Source organism: Populus nigra, chromosome 6 (assembly GCF_951802175.1).
Source record: "Populus nigra chromosome 6, ddPopNigr1.1, whole genome shotgun sequence".
NCBI lineage: Eukaryota > Viridiplantae > Streptophyta > Magnoliopsida > Malpighiales > Salicaceae > Populus > Populus nigra.
In genome coordinates this window covers 6,353,772-6,366,933 of record NC_084857.1, presented here as the reverse complement: position 1 = coordinate 6,366,933, position 13,162 = coordinate 6,353,772, and the positions used below count along the sequence as shown (strand labels likewise).

The following is a 13,162-nucleotide window of genomic DNA, read 5'->3' as shown; positions in this document are numbered from 1 at the left end:
TGATGACAACAAATAATTGATATATCAGCAGTCAAGATACAAAGATACCATTCCATGCATTTTGAATGGCAACGTTAATCTCCAGTCCCTCCTTTTGCGGTTTAGTGGTCTACCCTTGCTCTCAGGGTCCCTGTTTTCCTTCACATCTGCCAACTTCCATACACAGTTCTCTGATTCCATTTCCACGGACTCCAGAAAGAAGACTCCATTCGTTTCTGGGCCATTGCCTTCTGAATAGCATACTCTCATGGGCATGTCTTTAAACCGAGACAAATCTTCTGGTACCTTAAGTATCCTCTCTGCGCCAGGAGTCGACACCTTCAAGACAAGAACCCTGCTATCCTTATGTGTCCTTATGGAATTATGCTAAACCTTAAAAGAAAGATAAAAGAAACTTGTGTGAGGAAAAATAGAGAAGAGCAGCCAACCATAAATTACCTCAACAGCCAAATTGTTAGGTATTTCTCCAAGTGCCCCGACTTCCTCCAATCTTTTCCTATATTCTTGACAGTAGCTTTCGAGCTCCTCAATGCTGGGACATCCATATCTGATGAACGATGATTATGGATGTTAAATGTCCATGTACAAGAAAATAGACTATCTTCCACAAACAAACTGACATAGATATATGGGATTGTATCCTCAATTAGCTAAATTATGGATCTTGTGGAAGGAATGCAACACGAGTGTGTTTCAATGAGAAGAAACTTCTCCCATCTCTTTAAAGAATTTTATGTTAAGAATCATTTGCAATCAGCAGTATTTTGTTAATGACAAGGGTTTCTTAGACTTTGTCAATTAAATTCTAAATTGGTACTTAATGAGTTAATGAGCTATCTTAATTGCTCAATTATAAAACGCAATAGGAAGTCATTCATCCGTCTTTCCAAATTCAAAAGGAGAGAAAGCCTTACGGTTGGGACAGTTTATCGAGCCTGACATAAACATATCCGCGAGGAGTAGTCTTGAAAGCGAAGAGTTCGATATCATCACCAAATGACAATAACACCTCACGAGCAATGGAGAGAGTTCGATCGCCCCAGGGTAAGCCTTGCAACACAACTCCACCACCATCCCCGCCATCACCTAACTATATTAATTCATGAAAAACAACTAGCATCATCAAATTGCGACCATGAACTATAGTATATGAACACGAAACTTTTCTATAGATTAAAAAATAATAATAATACCTTTGGCTCCACTTCCTCCTCCTCTTCCCATCCATCCGATTCAACATCTTCAGTTGTTTCATCTGTAGCATCACGATAAGAAAAAGAAAAAAGAGGGGGACTTCTATCAAACACTTAAGTAGCACGTGTTTTAGAATAAGCTTTGAAGTTCAGAACCCAATAGCATCGTTATGTTTGATAGATAAAAAAACAAAAACAAAAAAAGGAAAGAAACAGGGGATTACAATAAAGAAGGTCATCGTCGCTGCTATTCTCTTCAGTGGAGATGGTGGTGCTTAAAAACCGAGGGGTTAAAGAAGGAGAGAAGTGGAGAGAAGTGGGTTGTTTTGAAAAGAAAGCAAGTAAACGAGAAGAGAAGGAGGGGTTTTGAAGGGTTTTGATTGCATGTTCGTGTGTTGCGAGGGTGAAGAAAGAGAGGCTTCTAATGGCAGTAGTAGTTGATAAAGATGAAGAAAAGAAATCTAGACGGCGACAACCGGGTCGTAGTAGCAGATGCTGGATGATTCGCCCACTTCTCATTGTTGATGACCGCTATCGCTATGGCTATTCGTGTCTCCCTTCTCGCCGTCACTCTATTTGGCTTCTAATAAACCGGTCGGGTTGTGCCGCTGGCTGTCTCTGTATTCTGTTCGTTGTGCCATGTATCTCGTATAAGTTTTTCCTTTTTCTTTTTAAGTTCACTTAACCAGTGTCCGCGCTCCGATCGGATTTTTTTAAAAAATGTAGGAAAATTATTTTAATATGTTTATAAGTAAAAAATAAATAATTATACAAGAATGAGGTTAACTTGTTAAATTTATTATAATATGATATATGAATAATTCTATGAAAAATAAATTAAAAATTATTAAATTTAATTTTTAATAATCTAATGTTGAATGATAAAATTAAAAATAAAATTCAACAAAAAAAATAGATCGAGTCAACCCTAGTTGACCTGTTATACATGAACCTTGGGACAATGATAATATCATATAGAGCAAATCAATAAAAAATTATAAAACTCAATTCTTAATCAAAACTAATATTTAAGGATGAAATTATAAATTACTTAATTGAAAAGGAACATAAAAAATCAATTCAATCAACCGACCAAACTCATGACCTGCGTCATGAGACCAGGATAATATCATAGACTAAATCCAATGTTGCATAATGAAATGACTAAAACACCCTTTGAAAAAAAAACTTTAAACTAAAATGCAGGGGTTATTTTGACTTTTCCCTCTCAATACAACAAAAAAACGATCTTATTGCCCTTGATTTTAAATTATCCTAAGCTTATGTCAGGGGCTTTTTGGTCTTTTCATTATGATTTTTTGTTGCTATCAAGTTGGATCAAGAACAATATGATGTTTTAGTAGAGATAATATATATATTTACTATTAAAAAGCTACTAATGCATTCACATGGTCACACATGGCTAGGTCCCCGCTTTGCAAACGATGTGTGAAGAGTTTTTTGATGGCCAAACATTTAACGATAGCGCATGAATCTTCAAGGCGAGTAGCTCCTCTATCACTAGGTGGCATGTGTGATAAACTTCCCTCCAGTTTGGCGTCGGTGACTTTTTTTTTTTCTCCTTGATTTTTGCATTTAGCCCTACAAAGTTTTAAAGTTACCTTTTAATTTGTTTTTTTTAGATTTGATTCTTGTTTTTTTATTACTATTTTTTATTTTAAATAATTAATGGAATTGAAAGTTTCTTTTGATTTTATCCTCTTCTGATTTTTTATCAGAATTGATCATCGTTTTTTATTGCAATTTTTTTATTGTTTTTTTAATTGAACTTGTTTTTCCAATTATGTCTCAATATTTTTTTATTTATTTTAGATTTGTTCCTTATAATTTCGATTGCTATTTTTTTTGTTCTCAATCCTTTTTTTATTGAAACTTTCTTTTTTAATTTTATTTTTCATCTTTTTGTTGATTAAAAATTTGACTTTATGATTTTTTGATATTAGTTTTTTATGGGATAATTCTAGTGTCAAGATCCAAATCACAAGTTTGAAAGGTTTGCTTGGTTTGACCTGTCTTTTTTGTAGGTCCTTGTTTACAATTAATTTTTTTTTATTTCATTCTTTTATGGAATTGTTCTGATCTCATGTGTTGCAGACTTTATGGCTTAACCTAGGTTGATTCGGGCCAAGTTTATACTGTTCAATTTATCCACTGTTGCTTGGGTAAATTTTGTTTTATTTGAGAAGGTTTTTAAAACAGATATTTTAATGATTTCATCATCTTTTATTTTTTTTCTATCAGATTTAATCATCATTTTTTTATTGTTATTTTTTCTACATTGACAAAAAAAATTAATAAATATTGTTTTTTCAATTTCATCTTTAAATATTAAATTGGTTAGGAATGGAGCATTAAAGTTATTATAGTCTTATGATTTAGCATACAAATTGACAAGTTAACCTTTGTATACTTGAATCAATCTAACATGTTATCATTTCGGTATCTATAAAAAAAATTCATTCAAAATATTTATTCTGAATCAAACTATATTTTTATTGGTTATTCAAGTTACATTTAAACTCGTCAGGATAATCAGTTCAAATCCAGTCAATCTTCATATAATTTAATTTTTTTTCTATTAAAAAAAATATTAGCAGAACCTAAATATTTTTTTAGGTTAAAAAAATTATATTAACCAACTTGAACGTGTTGCATGCTAATATTCTAATAATAACTAATTAAATAGTACTAATTACTTCATAAACATAGTAAATTTTCTATATCGCTGTTTGTTTTATTTTTTTCTTGGGAGAGGCAAAAAATCATGAAAGCCCATTCCATCATATTTTCCTCTCTTCCCTTTTCCTCCATCATCCAAGTTCAACTTTGTTGAGGAAGAGAGCATATTATAGTGACCAGGAAAAACCACATCAGAAGTTAATAGCAACGAATGCAGAGTGAGAAAATATACTAATTTATTTTTCTACCTATTAACCATGTAATATACAGTGGCAGCAGGAAAAAAAAAAAAGCACAAAACTGTCCCCTCTGACACCCGAATTTTTGCCTCTTAAGAGAATTACAAACACAGCATTGCTTGAAAAGAGCAAGGGGCAGATGAATGGGGAAGAAAAGGCACTCTCATTTACAAACATGCGACTTGTCTAGAGTCGGAGGATAGTTCGAAGAGTATCACAAAGATTTTGAATGGTTTGTTTCTCTTGCGTTGCTTGCAACTCTTGGAGTGGCATCTCTTCATAGCACCTGCAATGAATGCAAGTATATGTAGGTAAACAATATAAGCTGCGGATAAATATAGTGCATTGCAGGAAAAAAAACAGCCCATCTATGCAACTGAGGTTTTCCCAGAACCCCAAAAGGAAACTTGGGAAAGCAAGAAATGATTTCTACAGAGGAGTCATTAATCAAATAAATGCATTGGAACAATGCGCCAAATTTTATACCAGCACTCACAGAAGATTAATAAGCGGGCCTTACATTTTGTGGTAGGCTAAAGCCTGCGCCAGATTCAGCAGCGTAGAACTTGAAGTCAGTCTTTGGTAAACACCTGGAGGAAGTGGCATCTGCAGCATATAAAATAAACATATAAGCACAAAAATGTCTTTGAAGGGGAGAGAGGGAGAAGGGTTGGGGGTAATAACCTCGTTTTGTATCCTTCGGCCCTTTTTAGATGGTCCATCACCAGAAAAAAGCTCCTGAAGTGCTTCTGCTGCAACAGTTCCACTATTATCACACTGGATGCCTCCAAGCACATTGTCTGATAAGAGAGCAATGGGGGATATGTCTGTTGCCCGCAAAAATGGAATGGGCACAGTATTACCTGCTGCATATATGGACCAAAGCTGCATAGAAATGACTTCAACGTAAGCAGTCACAATTATCCACAAAAGAAAATAAAGAGTTAAATACAGAAGAAAAAACTTGAGCATAACTGAAAATCCAATTTCAATAATGCTAAATTCATATACTGAAAACACATGTTCAGTGTGCACCACTTGGAACAAAATCATTTAAACTCTTGGATGAGTTCAGAATGAATATAACCTTATCTTGCAATGCAAAAGCTTTTCTGCTGACTGTTTCATTCTTCAAAGTGGAACAGCCCAGGCTGCCACCACCTCCAACATGTGCTTTAGATACGGTATTTTTCTTCAGATTCTGCTCAGAATAGCCTTCAGGAGTAGATGTCTGTATTGTCTGCAATGCAGGAAGCGATTCTCCAACCAAAGGATTGTTTGCAGCAACCCCTGTTGCATTATCCAACCTAACAGAGAAGTCCTAATTAATTAGTGCACTCTAACTTGCAAGTAAAATAACATGAGCAGGCACTAGGCAATGAATATCAGCTTGGAGGGAAACTCAAAATAACAACTAAAGGGCAAGGTAATATGTACAGGTATAATCCTATACTGAGAATAATCTTATAACCAATAAACTGGGATCATTCTCTCAAATAAACATCAGAGTTAAATGGTGAATTGAGTACCAGGGGTCCGCAGATTTGCCTCCTGTGCCACTAACTGAAAGGCCTTCTATGTTTCCTGGGTGGTCTTGTAAGATCCCCCCCGCATCATATAATGCAGTCTGTAAACCTGTCTTATCTGTTTCCTCTCCACCATGAACTACAAAAGTCCCATAGTCACCTGCACACATATGAACCATAAATGAATAGGGGATTAAAAACATATCAAATCATCTTATGTTAATGAGTCACCATGTTGTTGGCAAGGAGGACCTGTTTAGAAGGCAGCAGGCCTTGTCACCAAAAATCAAACCTAACATGCTTACTGTGAAGCACAAACCAGAAACATCCCTAAATTGGCCAAAATTACTATATCAGTCTGAAATGGACTGCAATGGCTGAAAGGGACTAGAATGGAAGGTAAGATTGAATGAGAGGAGTCCTGTATGTTTCATCGGTGAGCTATAAAGTAATGTTCCATCCCATTCAACCACAGCTGAATAAGATCAATAAAGTTGGTTGAGGTCCCAACAATAAGTGGTGTATACATAACAGACTTATCCACAAACTCCATAAGGCATAGGTGGCAGTCAAGGCCTGGTGGTAACTCCATCACATGGCAGATTAGCAATTATCTGCAATAACCAGGCCCTTTCAGACATGTAAACAAAGTCCACTTTATACCATGCTACAAAAATCAGCTTCCCTAATTTCTCCAGGTGAAGTTCATGTGAACATTGTTTTTGCAGCAACACCGCCCCCCCCCCCCCCCCCCCCCCGCCCCAAAAAAAAAAAAAAAAAAAAAACAATGACTGGTGGGTGGTAAACTCTTAAGTTCAGAAGAACTTTTTCCATCCTATCACAAAACATAGAATGCAAGCAAAACCATACCTCCGGCCATATCGACACCATCTGAAGAGCTATGCACTTCATTTACCATAGGAAGTCGATTTGACGGAACAGTGTCTCCATAAACCTCATTCAGTTTTGGACCTTCAGTTGGCTGTTTCAGATTGAGGTAAGTTAGGAAATACTGAATGATTTCTCAGAAATAGTTAGAAAGAGATTTCTTCAGTTTCTAAAAGGTAGAAATTTGACAATAACAAACTTCTGATTCAGATGGAGCAAGATTTTGCGCCTGCAGAGACATTGCGGTCCTAATTTGCCTGGCCTTTTCAATCTTTGGCAACATTGCAGAGGCTCCAACTTTGCATCTATCAATAAATTTGTGCTAGGTTCCAACAAAATACAGGAAAAACAGCTCAGTCAGAATTAATAAATAACAATATGATATATAAAGAAGTTCCAGAGAAAAAGATAATACAAGAGAGAGAGAGAAGAATCCTGCACATGTTTCAATCCCTGGATAAAATAAAATGCCATCACTACAAACCAACTCAAGTCAACGAAGTCACAGTCCAAAACTAGTTGAGCTCGAGCTTGGCTACTTAGGTACGCTACCTAAGTATGAAAGAACTGACAACATCAGAAGTATGACCAAACCCGAAACAAAGAGCTGTCCAAGCCTAAAATGCATGCAGCACAGTTCTAAATAATCAGTACACCTTCCAATATGCATATGTTCCCTGTTGACATACAAGTCTCCATACCTTCAGCATCTCAGATGCCATTGGACGTGAGCGTGGTTCCTTTGTAAGGCACTTCGCCACAAAATCATGGAAGACAAGAGACCTGGCAGATAAAACAACAAATGGTTAAACACCACAACATATGCTGCTGTGTCAAAAAAATGTAAAGGCAACCACTAGTGAATTGTTGCAAAAGATTGTGGGTAAAACGAGCTGAAAGGCAAACCATTTTTCTTTATCCTCAAGCATCGGGGCTGGCTCAATGGATATCATGAACAAAACCTATCACGGATGATAAACATGCCAAACTTAAAAATTTTAATAGTGAACAAAGGTTGATCAAATAAGCTCAAAAAATCCCTGAGCATCATATTTATAGGAGGAGAATTTATGTGTAGTCAATGATGTGCATGTATTATCCATAAGCTTCCCAACAAAAACTATACAGTAACAGTAACAAGTTCAAATGCTTGAGTAATCACTAACCCTCATAGGATGCACCGTGGATCTTGGGGGAAGTCCCTGAAGAAAAAAATGAAAAATTAAGAAGTCGTCAAAAAATTCTTTTTAGATAAGAAAAGGATGACAAAAGTGATTACAAAAAGGAGTGATATAATCTATGAGCGACACATCATTCATTACTCAGCACAAGACAACTTTCACTCTTTTATTTTTTATTTTTTTTATTTTTCTGTTTCTGTTCTTTTCTCCACCAGCACTAGAGTTAATACCAAATTCTTTATTTGTCACTGTTTGGTCTATGGATGGGGAAAAAAACAACACAACAAATAAAGCAGAGAATACTGGCTTTCTTTTTTTAACTAGCTATATCTTATCCCAAGCTTGTATGTGGATGACAACTTGAACTATTAGGACCAGGGACAACTTTAGCTGCAAATACCACGAAGCAGCTAACTGGGAAAAGAACAATCATAAGTAGCTGCTATAAGAAACTAAGCAACTTGGAAAACTATCAAGATTTTTGGGGGAATCCTTGATATAATTATAAATGCATATACCTCTGCCATTTCGATAGCAGAAACACCAAGAGCCCATACATCCACCTGAAAGAAAAATATGGTAACAGTATGAAGTTAGTCGTACAGAGACTTGTGGAACAGCAAATGTGCACCATACTTCCAAAACATTGATGCCTCCAAGAATTGGACAATTATATCATGCAGGCACAGCACACACTAGACATTTGAGACTGAAAAATTTTTTGAAGGAAAAGAATAAAAACAATGGAGGTTTCCGTTAAAAAAATTCAATTTATTGTCAGCAGGTTACCGGCCCTACTTGAGAGATACTTTTTGGTGGTTCAGTCAGTATAGTATAGTATAGTATAGTATAGTATAGTATGCGAGAAAGCTCTTGGAACCCACAACCAAGGCAAAATGAGGTCATGTGAACACCCATATCCATGCACATAATATGCTTTCAAGTCCTATTACCCAATGAAAAAGGGAAGAGAGTTGGACAGTAGAAAGAAAAAGGAAACTAACAAAGAATGGAAATGATACCTTCCCATCATATCGACTTTCTTGGATAACTTCTGGAGCCATCCAATGTGGAGTGCCAATAAACTGCACATAAAATAAAACTCACTAGTCCATTAACTATATATAAAATCACGAGCTAAAACATTTGACTTGATAAAAATACCCTTTAAATTTTTTAACTCAATGAGCAAACTAAACAATCTTCTTTAAGAAAAAATGGAACCAAGAACAAGAAGTCGAGTTTTTTTTTCTTTTTTAAATTTAAAAAAGCAATTTCAACTAAATTTACCAGAATTTATATACCATCTACACTCACCTCACATTTAAACAAACATACCAGCTTTTAATTTGTTCAAATACTTAGAAAATTATTATTTTCTAGTTTTCTCTTGTCTATACTTGCCTTTTCCTATATATATTATAGCTCATGTTGAGTACAATATGCAAAATTTTGAACCACTGCTTTTATAGAAGGAAAGATTTTTGGTTAGTTGGGCTTTTTCTGCTACCATAGGTCTTGATCACCCATTAGGCTTTGCCTTTAAAATCCTCTCTCTCTCCCCCCTTCAAATCCACTCTTTGAAGTGACTCCTTTTTCCAATTGATGGTGGATGGCAAACAACAGTGCAAGAATCACATGTTTATTGCTTTCCAAAACTTTCACAAGAACAAAATACATGTAGCTTAATGAGCTCCTTTTGCATTTGGAATTGTTATTAGAGAAGGTCTTGGGATGTTTCTAATTGAACATTTATTATATGGAGAACCAAAAACCAGTGTTACTCAAAATAGCTGCATTCTTGAAACAAAGAAAAGAGTTCGGTAAATAAATTTCAAGTGCAGAAAGAAAGGAACAGATACAGGAGAGGGAGAGTGCATAAAGTATGTTTTTCTCTAAATTTTTTTGTCTTTAGTATATAATTTAGAAAGAAAAATTAAATGCTGACGTATCATGTGGTTTGAAGTCTATACAGCATAGAATAGCTTGTTTAAAAGTTGTCATAAACACCCTATTTTGGTAGAAAGATTAAAAGTAACTTATCATGAGAAATAGGTTTGAGGGTACCTTAATGTAGGAAAGACAACTCGATGAAGGTGCATAGATAAACTTGGAAGTGTACATTTTCAAATACATCACAGGCGTCAGCAGAAAGTTAACATAAAGTTGTCTTTCCAGACATCAGGCTTTTTCCGAGGCATGCAATTCTATACCAGGAATGCTATCGTCTAGAAAAGGCTGGAGCACGCTACAAGCAATTCTAATTCACAAAATATGAATTCATAAAAACTGCACATTAGTTCAACAATTACTGTACCGTATTACGCTTTGACATGGTCCTTGTAAGCTGCGCGGCAACCCCAAAATCACCTGCTCAGACATTGCAATAACCACAAAATTCTGGATCAGTTTGATGGTAACTTTGCACTCTAGAAGTTAGAATATAGAAGGGAAAGGGCTTTAAACTTTAGCAGAAGAAAAGGAAGTAATATTTCAGTAGGATTTCACACGAAAAAGCATGGTGCATGGAATGAATTCTGAGATAATCTGTCAAGTATGACATTAAATACAGGCACAAATTCTAATCCTGAAAATATGACATTTTGATCCAAATCATGGTCTGCCTCTTCAACAATGTTAGCAGCCAGAAACAAGACATGTTTATAAATTTTTTTAATGTCTTGAATGTCTCAATATGATGGAAATTCTTTCATACAGTTTTAAACATTTTCAAGGGAAGCAAACTCAATCTCAATCATCAAAAGTTAATACCAAATATATGAATTTGATTTCCTTCAGAAGACCAACCTCTAATCCATTTGTCATACAGGACTTAAAGGTAGCCTAGCCCATGTAGCTTCTTCGCTAACGAGACTTATAAAACACAGATGCAGGCAACAAAACAAGCAAAATTCTTGTATGTTGTGTGATTTTGTAAGACAATGGTATTTCTGTAATTTCCAGGCTTGCAAAAATTATCATGGTCTGGCTTTTATTTTATATCTTAGTGTCCTATTAGCCCTTAATTAAGATGTGGTACTCAGATTTTCTATCTTCTAGATGTGACTCCTAAAAACCCTACGAGAGTGAAGTTGGTAGCCCTTCAACTTTCATCACTAATTTAAATTGCAAACCCTAAATGCCTTTCTTCTAGTCTAAACCCTTAGAATTCTCAAATCCCAAGCCCTAATCCTCCACGAATCCCCAGTAGTACATAAACTTTGAATCTGTTGTGTCCTAACTCAGCATTAACAAGTGCAATCATTTCCACTTCATTATTTTATATTAATCAAGACATCATAGATATACAACCATTCAAGTCAGGGAGTGAAAAGAAAAACTGTTAAGAAGAATGAAAGTTAGGAGCAAGTCCATGTCATGGTATTCAGACAGTCTTTTGCAACATGAAAGCTATCAATTTCATTTAAAAAAACAATAGGACTACCAAAAAGCATTTTAGGAAAAAAAAAACCCTACAATGGGTGATTCCTTTCTGTTTCTTATAAGCATAATTGGAGTTCCATTATTTACCACATAATTTTTGAAAGAAAATACTCACCTAACTTGACTTCACCTTGTTCAGTTAACAAAATATTACCACCCTTAATGTCTCTATGGACCTTGAAAATTGAATGCAGATAAGCAAGGCCCTGCATGATATTTAGAAGAATAAAAAGGGGTACAAATCAAACCACCATAGTATGTAAAAATAGAGCAAATTGAAAAAAGAAAAAAAAATTGGAATAGACAAGTATCAACATTTTCTTCTCACAAGTCCCAGCCAATTAAAATCAAGGATACCTTCAAAGCTTCTCTACATATGTATGCTATTTGATACTCTTCCAAAGATTCCTCAGTAACATTCATTAAGTCAGAAACACTTCCACCCCCACAGTACTCCATAACAATCTGCAAATAATAATAATAGTAATAGTAACAGCAACAACAACTAGTCTTGCAAAAAACACCCCAGTAAAAAGCATCTAGCACCAAAAAATAAACTTGTGACAGGGTGAAACCCATAGAATCAAACTGATTGCTAACCCTCAAATAAGTAACCAAAAAGAGTTCATACCCAAAGATATTCTTCACCTTGATAGCTCCCAAGATATCGAACAACATTTGGATGATTGCATTGTTGCAACATCTCAATTTCACCGCGAATTTCTTCATATCCCTCCTCCTGCATACAAGCAGCATTTGGACCCACATCCAGTATTCATTCGACCAACAAATTAAAGAACTTAATTATAAGCAGAACAAGGAAGCACACTCACTCCTTCGGTCAATGATATGACTTTGATAGCAACAAGCTCTGAACTTCGTAAATCCCTAGCCTTGTAAACAGCCCCGTAAGACCCCTTCCCTGGCACCCAAGAAACAAACTCAGCACACAACACTTTAAAATACTCACTTTAAAGTGAGTAACAAATACCAGAGACAAAGCTTAATCAAGTTAATTACCTTATCGAAAACACACCATTAACTTGTCGACTAAACATTTAAACCTCACCCGTTACCACAATGACTAAAATGCTCACTTACCATCCCTTGTTCTACATACACATCTATATTCAAACTCAAAATGCATAATCAACACAAAAAATTACGTTTTCAAAAAGTGCACGCACCGAGTTCGTTAAGCAATTCATACTTGGTAGTAGGATCCTCTCTAGTAACACTCTCTGGAATCGAACTCGAAGACATTTTGCTTTGCTTCTGCTGGTGTTGTTTACCCTCCTCCCCTAGCAACCCACTCCCTTTCCGCTCCTTTCCAAACCCTAGCTCCCCGGTCGCCTGCATACTTGCCACCGCCTTCCCCATCGTTGATCCACCACTACCACTCCCGCCCCTCCTCACCACCGTCGATTTCACCAAAACTGTCCCAAACTCCTCTCTCCCATCATCATCCCCGTCACTATTATCTCCAATATCATTGATTCGGCTTTCAAATTCCGTGAAAGGAGCGCTATGAGGCTTCCTTGGAGGGGCAACCGAGGATGACGACGACCATGACTGGTTCTGGTGGCGTCCGCGGCCGGCTTTGACGATCATAGTGCCGAAATCAGCGTCGTCGTCGTCGTCGCCACCGCCAAAGTCTTTTGGAAGGCGTTTGAGGAGAGGAGGAAGAGATTCTTCGTCTTCTTCTTCTACGTCTACGTCGTCGTCTTTGCTGTTGTTTTCTCCCCCTCCTTTATAGAGCATTGTAGCGTAGATGTTGTTGTCGTCGGTTTTGGATTTGGATTCGGGTTCAGAGTCGGAGTCTGAGTTGTGAATTACGACAGTAGAGTAGAGTTCCGATTTATTAGGGGTTTTGCTGGTGCGGGTCCGGCGAGATGGGGATGGATGATCCATTCTCCACATCGAGTGCGAAACGGGGAGAGAGAGAGAGAGAGAGAGAGAGGAATGACCGTTGAAGAGGAAAGCTAAAAAAT

General features: G+C 36.3%; 2 protein-coding genes across 2 annotated transcripts; both read right to left on the bottom strand.

The window, feature by feature from the left end:
- On the bottom strand, window positions 1–1,870 carry LOC133696826 (uncharacterized). Its single transcript, XM_062119105.1, has 5 exons — window positions 1,418–1,870; window positions 1,194–1,255; window positions 915–1,090; window positions 439–547; window positions 1–318 (listed from the first exon to the last, which is right to left on the bottom strand). Exons 1-5 carry the CDS (start codon window positions 1,710–1,712, stop codon window positions 25–27), a joined length of 936 nt encoding a protein of 311 aa, XP_061975089.1. The 5' UTR covers window positions 1,713–1,870; the 3' UTR covers window positions 1–24.
- A 2,242-nt stretch (window positions 1,871–4,112) lies between these two features.
- Window positions 4,113–13,162, bottom strand: LOC133697398 (serine/threonine-protein kinase 1). Its single transcript, XM_062119907.1, has 18 exons — window positions 12,359–13,162; window positions 12,005–12,093; window positions 11,803–11,910; window positions 11,529–11,636; window positions 11,287–11,377; window positions 10,045–10,097; window positions 8,750–8,812; window positions 8,246–8,290; window positions 7,713–7,748; window positions 7,453–7,508; window positions 7,248–7,329; window positions 6,746–6,868; window positions 6,529–6,640; window positions 5,662–5,818; window positions 5,220–5,439; window positions 4,817–5,017; window positions 4,653–4,738; window positions 4,113–4,418 (listed from the first exon to the last, which is right to left on the bottom strand). Exons 1-18 carry the CDS (start codon window positions 13,089–13,091, stop codon window positions 4,319–4,321), a joined length of 2,463 nt encoding a protein of 820 aa, XP_061975891.1. The 5' UTR covers window positions 13,092–13,162; the 3' UTR covers window positions 4,113–4,318.

Excerpts from the sequence above, each read along its gene's own strand:
- LOC133696826 (XM_062119105.1), bottom strand. The coding sequence starts at position 1,712 with ATGAGAAGTGGGCGAATCATCCAGCATCTGCTACTACGACCCGGTTGT. Across the intron at positions 1,256-1,417 it reads CGACGATGACCTTCTTTATT|ATGAAACAACTGAAGATGTT; the intron begins GTAATCCCCTGT and ends GTGATGCTACAG. Across the intron at positions 1,091-1,193 it reads AGGAGGAAGTGGAGCCAAAG|TTAGGTGATGGCGGGGATGG; the intron begins GTATTATTATTA and ends GAATTAATATAG.
- LOC133697398 (XM_062119907.1), bottom strand. The coding sequence starts at position 13,091 with ATGTGGAGAATGGATCATCCATCCCCATCTCGCCGGACCCGCACCAGC. Across the intron at positions 11,637-11,802 it reads AAGGTGAAGAATATCTTTGG|ATTGTTATGGAGTACTGTGG; the intron begins GTATGAACTCTT and ends TATTATTTGCAG. Across the intron at positions 6,641-6,745 it reads TTGCTCCATCTGAATCAGAA|CCAACTGAAGGTCCAAAACT; the intron begins GTTTGTTATTGT and ends AATCTGAAACAG.